Source organism: Pundamilia nyererei, unplaced genomic scaffold (assembly GCF_000239375.1).
Source record: "Pundamilia nyererei isolate P.nyererei 1_Seehausen unplaced genomic scaffold, PunNye1.0 scaffold00061, whole genome shotgun sequence".
Taxonomy (NCBI): Eukaryota; Metazoa; Chordata; class Actinopteri; order Cichliformes; family Cichlidae; genus Pundamilia; species Pundamilia nyererei.
In genome coordinates, this window is record NW_005187462.1 from 1,200,558 (window position 1) to 1,212,990 (window position 12,433).

General features: G+C 40.3%; 3 protein-coding genes across 3 annotated transcripts; 2 read left to right on the plus strand and 1 right to left on the minus strand.

Annotated features, from left to right (window-relative positions):
• The first annotated feature begins 18 nt into the window (after window positions 1–18).
• On the plus strand, window positions 19–3,661 carry LOC102209566 (deoxyribonuclease-2-alpha-like). Its single transcript, XM_005734935.1, has 7 exons — window positions 19–117; window positions 1,211–1,308; window positions 1,386–1,548; window positions 1,643–1,724; window positions 1,815–1,973; window positions 2,056–2,247; window positions 2,420–3,661. Exons 1-7 carry the CDS (start codon window positions 100–102, stop codon window positions 2,791–2,793), a joined length of 1,086 nt encoding a protein of 361 aa, XP_005734992.1. The 5' UTR covers window positions 19–99; the 3' UTR covers window positions 2,794–3,661.
• A 2,163-nt stretch (window positions 3,662–5,824) lies between these two features.
• Window positions 5,825–10,623, plus strand: rpf1 (ribosome production factor 1 homolog). Its single transcript, XM_005734937.1, has 9 exons — window positions 5,825–6,178; window positions 6,978–7,034; window positions 7,422–7,502; window positions 7,588–7,683; window positions 8,070–8,223; window positions 8,364–8,446; window positions 9,440–9,621; window positions 9,717–9,843; window positions 10,042–10,623. Exons 1-9 carry the CDS (start codon window positions 5,951–5,953, stop codon window positions 10,081–10,083), a joined length of 1,050 nt encoding a protein of 349 aa, XP_005734994.1. The 5' UTR covers window positions 5,825–5,950; the 3' UTR covers window positions 10,084–10,623.
• Window positions 10,614–12,218, minus strand: LOC102209848 (guanine nucleotide-binding protein G(I)/G(S)/G(O) subunit gamma-5). The gene is made up of 3 exons (XM_005734936.1): window positions 11,977–12,218; window positions 11,682–11,833; window positions 10,614–10,909 (listed from the first exon to the last, which is right to left on the minus strand). The coding sequence occupies exons 1-2, from the start codon at window positions 12,055–12,057 to the stop codon at window positions 11,708–11,710; spliced, it is 207 nt and encodes a 68-aa protein (XP_005734993.1). The 5' UTR covers window positions 12,058–12,218; the 3' UTR covers window positions 10,614–10,909; window positions 11,682–11,707.
• Window positions 12,219–12,433: the final 215 nt, after the last annotated feature.

Sequence of the window (12,433 nt, forward strand, 5' to 3'; positions counted from 1 at the left end):
TTGCTGACACATCGAATGCAGATATGGGTGACGGTTTCAGTTAGCAGTAGATGTGACAAAGCAGCTTTGTGAAACATCTAAAGCTCACTGAGAGGGAAAATGGAAACGAGTAGATATGTAAGTAAATGTTTACATATTTCAAAATATATTCTACAAATAATAACAACTGACCCGGGTGTGTTGCATAATACTGAGATGATCTATTTACATAAACAGGCTGAACACAAAGTAAATGCATAGTTATCCTGTGTATAAAAACACAGTACATGAGTACCGTGTGTCATAGCTTATCAAACACAATGTGAACAGAATATTACCACATGAAACTAGTATTGATGCATTTATCGTGACCCTAGATTACACCCACCAATAAGCATGCTATTATAAAATGCAACAAACTATTTTATACTGCTGCATGATTTGGCATCATTGGCATTATAATACAATGTCCATGGTGTGTTTGACTTGCAAATATATTTTTCAGTAGTGGACGACTGACCTCTTGTAAGCTGAGGAAGTGGCTTGACAGAAATGCACAAGTCTTACACACTTACAGATTGTTTACATCAAGGATCTTTACTTATAGCGTCCAACATATAGCTACAATAAGGAAGTGAGGATGTGTGGGATCACAACAGAAAACCTGATAATGCAGCGTTCATAAAACAAACACAGATTAGGTCACGTGATGACAAGTTTTCCAGATAAGACTGTAAACCCGGTTCATATTTAGAGATGTTTCGAGTCTATATTGTGTTACTCGAAACTGAATGATTGAGGTAGATCTTGAGTTGTATTGCCGCTGTGATGAACTGATACATCTTTCACCATTTTATAAACTAAAGCGAGTTGGGGGGGCAGAAATGTCAGAAGGAGAAACGGAAAATTTGTAACTTCATAGGCTGCCACGCTGGGAGGCTGTGTTTGGTAAATGATGTGAGCAGAGACGTGTTACATGTGTGGTAAGTGGTGCAACTTAAGTCGTCTGTCTAAAGTAGCTCGCAGGGTTTGCAGAACTAAAGACGTAACTGACATAAGTTTATGTCAGTCAGATAAAGTTCATCAGTGTTTAAACAGAAGCTGCAGGTTCACTGGTGGCTTTAATTGTGTTACACTGTATTAAAGACCTTCTGCTTTGTGACGGTGTTGTTGAATGCAGACAGCCTCCTGTTTTTGTGGTTCTAGCAACGGTTATGTTTGACTGTTTCAGACCAGTGTGATGGGATTCCTCTTGAGTGTTGGGATCCTTTTTCAGGGGTGTGACTCAGCGGTAAAATGCAGGAATGACAGAGGAGACGAAGTTGACTGGTTTGTAGACATTTTGAATTTCTGCCAATGGGTTTAATGTAAATGCATAAGAAAACATCTTTATCTACATTCTTTAGGTATATTTTGTACAAGCGTCCCAATGAGGATAAACTTGGATTGTCATACTTTTACATGGATGAGAGCACCAACGGATGGATACTCAGCCAAGAGAACATCAACAGTGATTCTGGCACTCTCGCAAACACCCTGAGACCTCTTTTTGACTTCTATGACAGAAAGGTGAGGTATTATAGGATATATGTCTCACTAGCATGGCACAGTGAATAATCTGAATACCATTTCAGAGTTGTTGTGGTGTTGCTCGTCTATCCAGATCGAAGGCTTTGGATACATGCTGTACAGCGACCAGCCTCCAAAGCCGTATGTTGCTCCTGCATCGTTTGGTCACAGTAAAGGTGGGCACAACATTGTCTCAGCTGACGGCGTTCTCTGTCTGAAAGACCCAAATGTAGCAAAGCTCAGTTTGTGTTTCTGACTTTCTACAGGAGTTGTGTTGTTGGACAAAACGTCTGGAGTTTGGCTTTCACACAGTACACCCAAATTTCCAGTATATCGCAGTAAAGCCTTCTGGCCTGATAATGGAAATGCAAACGCTCAAGCATTTATGTGCGTGACTTACCCGTATAAGCAGTTCAAAGAAATAGGTATGTCAACAGGTAAACAGCTCAAATCAGTTTCATAGAACCAGTGAAAGTGCACTTTAACAACTTGTATCTGAATTCTTAGGAGTGCAGCTCAAGTACATCCATGCTTATTCGTATGACTCTGAAATCCCAACAACCTTTCACAATGAGCTGCAGTGTGTGGCACAGCGAGACTGCTACCCGAAAAAGGAACCCTGGTTTAGTCAGGCGACGCTGACTTCTTCACGCGGCCGTAACTTCATCAGCTTTGCAAAATACACACGCTTTGGTGATGGTAAGTGTTTTCAGAAAGAAGACATATTTCAGGAGGGATGAATTCATGTTGTATTGATCACAAACATAAGACCCTGTGGATTGACAGTAAAACACACTGTACTCTCCACAGTACGGGCAGAGCGCACTCTTAATAGTGTTGTTTTCCTGTTTTGTTTCCCATACTATTGCAGATCTTTACTCTGGTCTTGTTACAAAAAACATTAGGGGGAATCTGTATGTTAAGAGCTGGGGAAAGATGCACCACAATCGCAGTCTGCCTTCTAACTGCAGTTCAAGCATCCCTAACCATGTGTACAACGTGAAAGAAGTAAAGCTTCCAAACAGGAAGGCCTTCAGTGATACTGTGGATCACTCAAAGTGGTGCGTGACTGCAGACGGTGACTGGATCTGCATCGCTGATATGAACCGAGAGGAGAGTCAGATGAAAAGAGGTGGAGGAGCAATATGCACTAATGACAGAGTAGTTGGGATGGCTTTCTATAGACTGATACGCAATTTTGAACCATGTAAAGATCCACGCTCTGTTGGTAGACGAGAGCTGTGAAGGAACAACCCGAGTGTTGGACCAATATTATAAAAACCTCCGTTTAAATAAGCACATCAGCTCAGCTGTCCAGTCTTGACTCGTGCAGCTTTAGGTTCAGTTTGTTTCTAAAAGAAATCCAGAGATGGTTACAGAGTGCCTGCTTTTGTCCCTTCATTGTTCGCACGACTGGACCAAAATGGAGCAATCAGAGTTTTTAAATGTCTTGATCATGTTGTTTCATTTTTTTAATCTCTTATTAAGTTTTGTTTTTATTTCCTATCATGTCCTGTGAAGCGCTTTGTAACTTTGTTTTGATAGATGCTATATAACTAAAGGCATTATCATTATTAAGAAAAATCGATGGACTATTAAAAACTTGATTTTATTACACAAACTTCTGTATCTGGTAGAAAAACAGTTTCGACCTCAGGGTCCTCTGCAGTGTCCTCGTGCACCGTTACTTCAAACTAAATGAATTAAATGTGAATGATTTAACGCCCACTTGGAACTTATTGCCAGCTGTGCAAACCAAGCACTTGCTGCAGCTCCACACATTGAAAAGCCTTTTGTACACCCTGAACCCTGCATGTTGACGTTCCAGTGGAAGGACAGGAGGAATGTTTGTGGCTTTGCTTGTCTGTGCATGTCTATTTTCTACTTTTTCATTTATATTTTTGGGTTTTTGACACTGAGCAACTTCCACTCGCCTCCTATGTAAAAATGCAGTTCTTGTCCTCTTTGGCAGCGTCTGCTTGCAACAGGTTTTCAGCTTTCAGCTGTTTCTGTGGCACCAAAATGTTGCACCTGTAGATTAATTTCCAGAATCTTTCCAGCTTGTTCATTTTTGTGATGCGGTGTGTTAAATGCAAAACACCTTGTCATTGGAGTTGAGGTAAACAAAAGAAAAACATTTCTTTTTTTAACAGTGCAAAAACTGACAAAAACAATGGAAGGTCTTATTTCTGAAGTTTACCATAAAGTGTCTTAATTGCATTTTTTGATGTTAACACTCCAGGAAGTGGCTTTTTAAAATAAAATGATCAGTCTTGCCCACACCACAGCTTCCTGTTCACACCACATGTCACACTATCATGCTTAATTTTAAAGACCTACATTACTGTAATTATCATAAACTGTGCTATTATATCCATATAGTATAATCTCAATTATTAGGCAGGTGATTAAAGATGTAGGACAAATATTGTAATATTGTATTTGTTGAGTCACAAATATAATATTATTCCTCATAAATGCAACTTTGTGTTCACTCGTTTTCACTGAGAAACACTAAAGAAAATACTCAAATTAAATGTGCTGATGTGTTAATGATCACTTCTGTGGTTCCTGGTGCAGATAAACTCGTGTTGTCTCTTTCTGGCTTTGTTTAATTGTATTTAAGCTGTCAAATGATCACAGCCTCCTCTTCCTCCTTTAGTCCTGAAGGTGATGGTTAGACCTTCATCACTGTTATGAACAGGCACAGTTTCACTGTCATTTCACCGGTTTTGAGCTTTCAGTTTAGATGCCCTCATTTACTGGCGTGCCATCGAGCCATATCTGGCATTTGCAGCAGTTCTTATTTGTGCCCCCACCTAATGTAAGGTTTATGCCACAGCTTCCCTAAATTAAGAGTTTTTGTAATTACAAAAACATTTTTATGTTTCTGTAATGATTAACTATGAGCTAGATCTTTAACTGAAATTATATTTCTGATGCTAAAATATAATTATTGTTATCTATGAATTTTCAAATGTATGAGTTTATTTAAAGAAGCAGAAAAACATAGTAGAGTATGTTATTATTTATTTTTAAACCTCTACCTGCTCTAACAAAAAAAATCAATTCAGTCTTTTTTAGTCACTTAAATTGTCTTTACAGGATTGTGAGTTTATATATGTTGTGACTTCTCCTGCCTTGTTGGCCAGTTCACTCCTGAAAAAATACATTTTTAATCTCAATGAGACTTTTTACCTGGATAAAAAAGATTACAGATTACACTGATTACAGCTTCCAACTCCTTTAAGGAAGGTTTTTTTCTGGCTCTAAATGACTTGATATCATTCATAAGAGATATGGTTGACAGATTATAGGTCAACAAGTCATTTATAACAGCTTTCCAAGAAACAACAGTGATGAGTGGAGACGTAGCAACTACAAAGGTATAAAGATCATGAGCCATATCAGAAGATACGACAAAGAGTTCTTGAAGGAACAGCAGCATGGCTTCATGTTGAGAAAGAGAGCTACAGATTAAATGTTTGGTTTGAGAGTGCTGAGGATGAAGTGTGTTGAAAGAGCCGTGCAATGTTTTTGTGAATCTGTAGAAAACATATGATCTGGTGTGATACTGTATGAGGAGCACCGAGGAACGGTGGAGCACCGAGGAACGGTGGAGCACCGAGCACCACCGAGGAGCACCGAGGAACGGTGGAGCACCGAGGAACGGTGGAGCACCGAGCACCACCGAGGAGCACCGAGGAACGGTGCACATTGCTGCGCTGTGCACCGCAGCAATTTCCTAATGTTGTAAACCTGCTCAACATTTGGCAATAAAACCCTTTCTGATTCTGAAGTAAGGGTTTGGATTATGTCAGGGATCGTCTCTGAGCATCTTCTTGTTTGCAGTGGGGATGGATGGATGGCCAGGTGAGGTCAGGCAGGAGTCTCTGTAGACTGTGATGCTCACAGATGACATTGTGTTCTGCAGTGAGAGTATGAAGTAGATGGATGAAAGCCTGGGGAGGTGGGGGTATGTTCTGGAGAGCAGAGGAGTGATAGCCAGTAGAAGCCAGACAGAGACGGGTGTTAACAGTGAAGATGATAGGACTAGAGGTTTGAATAACTGGGGTCAAAAAAAGCCATGGACAGTGCACAGGAGAGGTGAAATTGAGAGCGTGTAGGCTGGGTGGAGTCGGAGGACGAGTATCAGGAGGGTTTCTGACAGAACATTACATAAAGCTGGGGTATTGCAAAAAACGGCTGTGTTTAGGTTCTGCTCTATTTCCCTACTTTACAGTGGGACTCTGTCTCCTCCTCACCACTAGAGGTCACACTTGTTCTTCACCGAGTCTTCATTCGGCCACTTCCTGTCCCACCGGAAGTGAATACGCGAACGGGGCTGCTGCTTCCAGTACACACACGTGAGAAACAAGCCAAAACAGACAGCAGATACAAGATGGACATTACAGAGGTCTCAACAAGTCAGGACGGCAAAGGGAAGAAGGGCAAGAAAGCGAAGAAGAAGAGCGCGGAGGTTGATGGGGAAGGCAGCGCGGGGGAGGAGAAGAAGATGGTGAAGAGCGAGCTGGCTGTTGCCTTTCCTCCCGCCTTCAGTGTGTCAGAAATCAAGAATAAACAGCGAAGACACTTCATGTTCATGAAACTCAAGCAGGAGAAGAGAAAGGTACCGATACTGGGTCATGGCTGGTAATGGGCGGAGCTTCCGGTACTTGGGACACTCACGTGCCAGTTTATTAGGTACAGCGGGGCGTTAAAACGGCACCGTTTTACGTGAGCAAAACTCCAGTGTGTTTCAGTAGAACTGTTAATGTAAGAGAATACAATGATCAACATAAAAATATCAATGTCTCGTTTTAGCACGTGTTTTTTCATTAAACGTCAACATGTTACGTCTGTCGTTAGGCTGCTTGTTTTGCTTGGGTCCAGTTTATTTAGACTCCGACTCCTTATGTGCTGCTTAACTCACCATATTTCATTAAAGTGAAGTATAGTCAGGGTGGGGCTCCTTGTACTTCTATTTATGAGGGAAAAACAGCCAAACAAAAATCATTAGGATCAGCATTTGCTGATATTAAAGTTGGACCATAATCATTGCATCCATAAATATTAAGCACACCTTTAATGTTAATAACTTAAGAGTAGGCTGGTAAATATCCAGTTACCTATTTATTTTGTGTCAGTATTGTGAGGCCTTTAGAGTTTTTAGTTTTTTAAATACTGTTATTTATGTTATAATCCGGTGCATCTTCTGATGATACTTGTATGGAATCACAATAAATTTTATGTGAGGTAACAAATGGCCAGGTTTACTAGTTGTGACACACAGAAAAAGGTACATCTATAATTTTATTTAAAACATCACTGCTTATCCAGATCAGTTCTAGCAGGAGTAATCGATAAATCACTTTATTAACTTTGAAAACCTCCTTGAAGATCTATTAACTTCTAAATTTGTATTTCAGCAAAAGATGCAGCTGAGGAAAAAGAGAAGAAAAGAACGTGAAGCTTTAGGTGATAAGGTGAGTCTTCTCTTTGTTTGTTCTTCACTTATGACTGTGTTTTATGATGGATGTGTTAATTCTACCAATAAATTGCTGTCATGGGGATTTGATGGTAAAGAGGGGCTCAGATTAGAGCCACTAGTCCTCCAAATTAAAAGGAAGCAGTTGGTGAAGCATGTCCTACTGGGAGGGGCTGGGGGGGCAGACCCAGGATATGCTGGATAGATTATGTTTTGGCTTGGGAATGCCTCTGTGTCCCTCCGGAAGAATTTGAGGAGATGGCAGGAAAGAGGGAGATCTGGGCTTCTATGCTTAGACAGCAGTGACAGAGAGTGAAAGGATAAAATAAGGCAACAGCTGTAATATTTATTATTTGTACTTTATTTTATTCTGTCCCCAATGTAGGCACCACCAAAGGAGGTCCCCAAAACAATAGAAAACCAGAGGGTGTATGACGAGACAACAGTCGACCCAGAGGATGAGGAGGTATGAACTGGGCTTCATCAGATTATTGTTATCTTTATTTCTGAATTTGGATTAAGTTGCATATGTTTGTGTACGTTATATACAGATTGCTTTTGACGAGGGGACTGATGAATTCTCCGCCTACTTCAACGGGCTGACAAATCCTAAAGTGCTCATCACAACATCAGACAGGCCCAGAGGGGTGAGGGCTCCTGCTGTCATTACAGTCATTGTTATTATTCTTTTATCATTAAATATGCAGAATCTGAAAAATTATAATTTGCTGGTAAATTTTGGATCATTTGAATATTATGCAGAACAAAGAATTTTCTAAAAATCTCTTTACATATTTGAATATTCTTGACTTTGTTACAAAATCGAGCAGAACAGAAGCTACAAGCTTACTTTTAGCTTTTGTGTAAGCGTTTGAAGCTGGTTTTGTTGTTAGTTTAATTTCTGCACTAAAATAGGATTTACTGTCATAGTAGTTAATAATAGTTGGCAGCCTCCTTGGTGCTAACCACTCTTCCACCTCAAGTGTTGAACGCACAGTGATTTGTGCCACATCATCTGATTTGTGTCTTGCAGAGGACGGTGAGGTTTTGCGAGCAGCTGGCCACAGTCATCCCAAATGCCCACGTGTACTACAGAAGAGGTTTGGCCCTGAAGAGGATCATACCGCAGTGCGTCGCCAGGAACTTCACCTATCTCATGGTCATCAATGAGGATCGGCAAGTGCCCAGTATCCTTAAAGGCAGCTGTGCAAGCTCTAGTTCTTTCTTTGGTCAAAAGTCTCATTTTGACCAAATACTGCTGATAATTATGAAAGTTTGATGCACTCAGCTGTTTTCTAATGCCGAGATCCTTAACCATTAATTAAAGATGGCATGGTTCTCTGTCACTTACCTGACGGGCCGACTGCACACTTCAAAGTCAGCAGTGTTCGACTACGCAAGGAGATGAAGGCAAGATGATAAGTCCAAACTCTTTTTCAAAATGATCCTACTTTCTCACCTATACTATAAACACGTGAAAAGGAAAGTACACCCTCTTTCAATGCTGAGGTTTTACATCAGGACATAGTAAAAATTTAATCTGGTCTTCAGCAGGAGATAAAATCTCAGATGAAGAACAGCACGTAATATTACTCCGTGTACTGTTTGTACAGGGGTTAAGTTACCTGCAGGCAGGTGCAGCTGATAAAATGCACTTGATTAACTGATCAATAGTCAGCGTGGGCACTCCTATAAAAGGAGAAGCATTTAGATCTGTGTTAACACAATGCCAAAACACATCAACAGTGACCTTAAAGAAGAGATTGTTGCTGCCCAAGACTTTTGGAAGGACTATACAAGTCCGTCATACTGCTGTGAGAAAGATTATTCACAAATAGAAACGTTCAGCACGGTTCAAAGTCTTCCCAGGAAAGTGACATCGCAGCAAATTCACTGCAAGGTCAGACTGTGCAATGCTCAGACTCACTGCAAAAAAGCCAAAAGCTACATTTCAGACTGCAGGCCTCGGTTAGTAAAACATCTGAAGTCCAAAACAGTCCAGTTAGAAAAAGACTGAACAAGTATGAACTCCACAATGATGTGAGAGACTCAAAGTCATGTAGAAATACATACCTCATGTTACTGCTGCTAAAAGACACTGAATCATGTGGTGCACGCGGTGTTTCACACACTGCTTCTGCATTTTGGTTTCTTTAAAAAGAAAAAAAACCAACACATTGTATTATGACGTGTGTTGTTCATTTGAGGTTATATTAAAATAACTTTACAACCTGGTACAGTCTAAGTTATTTTTATCATGTTTTATACTTAATAGGTTGAAGAGGTGAAACTGAACGAGGGGGTATTTCCTCTTTGCTTCTGTACGTTACTCCAAACACTGGGACACGCTTTCTTGAAGTTTAGTCATTTGAGATCATCTGGCTCCTTTTCTTTGTCCCGCAGAGACGAGGCAAAAATCCAACTGAACACTTCCCAGAGGTGATCCTCAACAATTTCACCACTCGTTTGGGACACACCATCGGCCGTCTGTTCGCAGCTCTTTTCCCACAAGAGCCACACTTCGTTGGCAGACAGGTCGCCACCTTCCACAACCAGCGAGACTTCATCTTTTTCAGATTTCACAGGTAAATATTTTTCAACCTTCTATACTAACACATGCGTCTGTTTTAAATCTTAAATTTAGAAGGCTAAATAAATCTCTAAAAATCATCTGTGAAAGGTACATCTTCAAGAATGAGAAGAAAGTTGGTATTCAGGAGCTGGGACCACGCTTCACCCTCAAACTCCGATCTCTACAAAAAGGCACGTTCGACTCAAAGTACGGAGAGTACGAGTGGGTGATGAAGGTGAGTCATCCTCACAGATGGTTGTTTTTGCAGTAAAACTGTCATCAAGCCACGTGCACATTTGCCTTTAAGCAACCTATTTGCTGTTAGTTTCTACTTTGCCAGTCGTGTTATTACAGTCTAGTTCAACATTTAATTGTGGAAGATTAAAAGAAATGTTTTTGTCACACAAGCTTAAATATCTTTTTTTGATTTCAGCGTCATGAGATGGAAGCCTGCAGGCGAAAGTTCCAGCTTTGAGAAAATAAAACTCTTTTCCTGGTCAGATGGGAATGATCGTCTGTTATCCAAGATACTTCAGCTGTTTGTGGACTTGCTGAGATTGACTTTACAATGCCCTGGCAACTGTTAAATCTTCAACAACAGCTCAAATTTCCCTTAAAAGTATCATTTCCACTCTTTATCGTAACATGACCTACTCATGGACATCAAAGGGCTGAGTCTAATTGTTGGACACATTTTCTGTTGGACCGTGAAATGCCCGAGAAGACATGCAGCATCCTGCTTCTCTGTAAATGCTGCTTGTGTGTTAAAAGCTTTAAAAATGTGACCTGCTCTGACCACATATATGCAAACATACACCTGGTCCATCCTGGTTTGTGCGACGGACAGAAGGAGCTTTGAATAAAGTGCATTGTGTGACTGGAGGTGGTCAAATTGTTTATATTTAACACATGAGCACAGTGCAGATGCTTCTGTATTCAACAGGATTCTCAAAAATCATCTTGGATAATACGTGTGTATATTGTTATTCTAATAAAACATTGACTGTGTCTTTAAGTTGTGAATAAAGGTATTTATTTTTGTTCAGGCATGAAAAATACACATTTCAAAAGGCACATGTTAGTATGGGTTAGTTCTATGCAAATAGCTTAAGACGCATTTGTGCTAAAACCACTTGGAAAGGTTTCCACGTTAGATTTGATAAAAGGCAAAAGTTAAAAAAAAAAAAAAAAAAGTCAGTCGTTTGGCCCAAGTTCCCTAACGCTCCTGAGTCGATTCCAGTCCATGATGCAGGATCCTGATCCTGAAACGCCGTTCCACAAAGCACCACAATGTCCAACACCTGCAGAAATGTTTACGATCATTAGTCATGCAAAAAATTTATTCATACAGCACCAACTCACGTCAACAGTGGTCTCAAGGTGATTTATATTGTAAGGTAAAGACCCTAAAAACAGACCCTGTATGAGCAAGCACTTGGCGACAGTGGTAATAAAGAACTCCCTTTTAACAGAACAAGGCTCAGGGTATTCAGAGAGATGGGACAAAAGGCAAAGTACAGGGGCCACAGCATTTAGGCTGAGGGTGTGAAAGGTTTGTTTTCCCTATAAAGCAGGCGGCAAAGCATGTAAACAATGCAGAAATGCACAGTATTTTATAAGCATTACTGCAAAAGCAAAGTTAAACCACTCTGACCTGCTTATAAATGATTTTAGAAAAACTGACCGTGAGTGATGTTAAAGCTCTACCTGAACTTCACAGGTGAGAAAAGTCTAGAAATTAAAGGTGCGAGTCCGAGCACTGTAACTGATGATTTTCAGTAGAGCAGCCTCGACAAGCTGACTGGAAATAGTTAATAACTGATATTTTATGTAAGAGTTAATTTTAAACTACCATTGAATTATAAGCGTTTGATGTTAATCTTTTAAAATTAGACTACTTTTTAAGAAAGTGCATTTTGTACTGGTTTCAGTTTCGTAACTTGTTGCTATTACTCAACGTTATGTCTCTTGGCCGTACAAAACATCAAAACGTACTTTATGGATTCTCCACAGAACTTGAGGTTATTTTAATCGTACAAAAAAAGAGGCAGCCTGAGAACCAGCTGTACTCACACAGGCGGAGGGTCGGCCTGTTGGTGCTATAGGAAGGAGCAGACTTTCTGCGGTCTGAAGGGGTTGTTGCTGGACGACATGCCGGTGAGCAGAGGGTCCTGTTGGGCGTTCTGGAGGCAGAACTGCTGCAAGTCTGCAGCGGCCTGGGACACCTGTGGTTGGGAAATAGTTGAGAAAAGCTACTGCTGTGCAACTACAACTACAATCGCTATTCAAATGAAGAGAGACTCCTTTAACAGACGACAGAGAAACAGTACACGCCCTACAATAGTAACGTAGCGATTTTAACCGTTACCTTAACTCTGTTAATGCCAGCTTCAAGGCGTAACTGTTGGACCACTTTCTTCATTGCTACGACGTTGGTCGATCCAGACATTGCTGAGTTGAACGTTTTAAGGCTTTAAGCGACGAATTTAAAAGTTTTACCTAGAAAATTGGTTGTTGCTAGCTCACTTGCTAACTACTTCATCAACAACGAGCTTCCGGTTTTGTATAAAGGCGTGTCAAGTACTGCTGCCTTCGCGTGAAGTTCGAAAATGTCAACTTTTCGATATCTTTACTTCACTGTTTTGTAAACAATAGAAACCTCACAGTAGAATAGTTTTTCGTTACTTTGAAAACTGTATTAGTGAAAACGAGATTCATAAAGCATATAATCATCGCCTTTGTCATGCATTTCCACACGGTTTCTCTGATAATCACCAACAACAAAAGTTCAATTTAAGTTTTAAAAATTACAACTCCCACATATA

Bases quoted from the DNA above. Each gene is read 5' to 3' on its own strand.
- LOC102209566 (XM_005734935.1), top strand. The intron at 1,309-1,385 runs GTTTGTAGACAT...TACATTCTTTAG, and splicing joins AGAGGAGACGAAGTTGACTG to GTATATTTTGTACAAGCGTC. The intron at 1,549-1,642 runs GTGAGGTATTAT...TCGTCTATCCAG, and splicing joins TTGACTTCTATGACAGAAAG to ATCGAAGGCTTTGGATACAT.
- rpf1 (XM_005734937.1), top strand. From the start codon at position 5,951: ATGGACATTACAGAGGTCTCAACAAGTCAGGACGGCAAAGGGAAGAAG. The intron at 7,503-7,587 runs GTATGAACTGGG...CGTTATATACAG, and splicing joins TCGACCCAGAGGATGAGGAG to ATTGCTTTTGACGAGGGGAC. The intron at 7,684-8,069 runs GTGAGGGCTCCT...TGTGTCTTGCAG, and splicing joins CATCAGACAGGCCCAGAGGG to AGGACGGTGAGGTTTTGCGA.
- LOC102209848 (XM_005734936.1), bottom strand. From the start codon at position 12,057: ATGTCTGGATCGACCAACGTCGTAGCAATGAAGAAAGTGGTCCAACAG. The intron at 11,834-11,976 runs GTAACGGTTAAA...TCCCAACCACAG, and splicing joins CTGGCATTAACAGAGTTAAG to GTGTCCCAGGCCGCTGCAGA.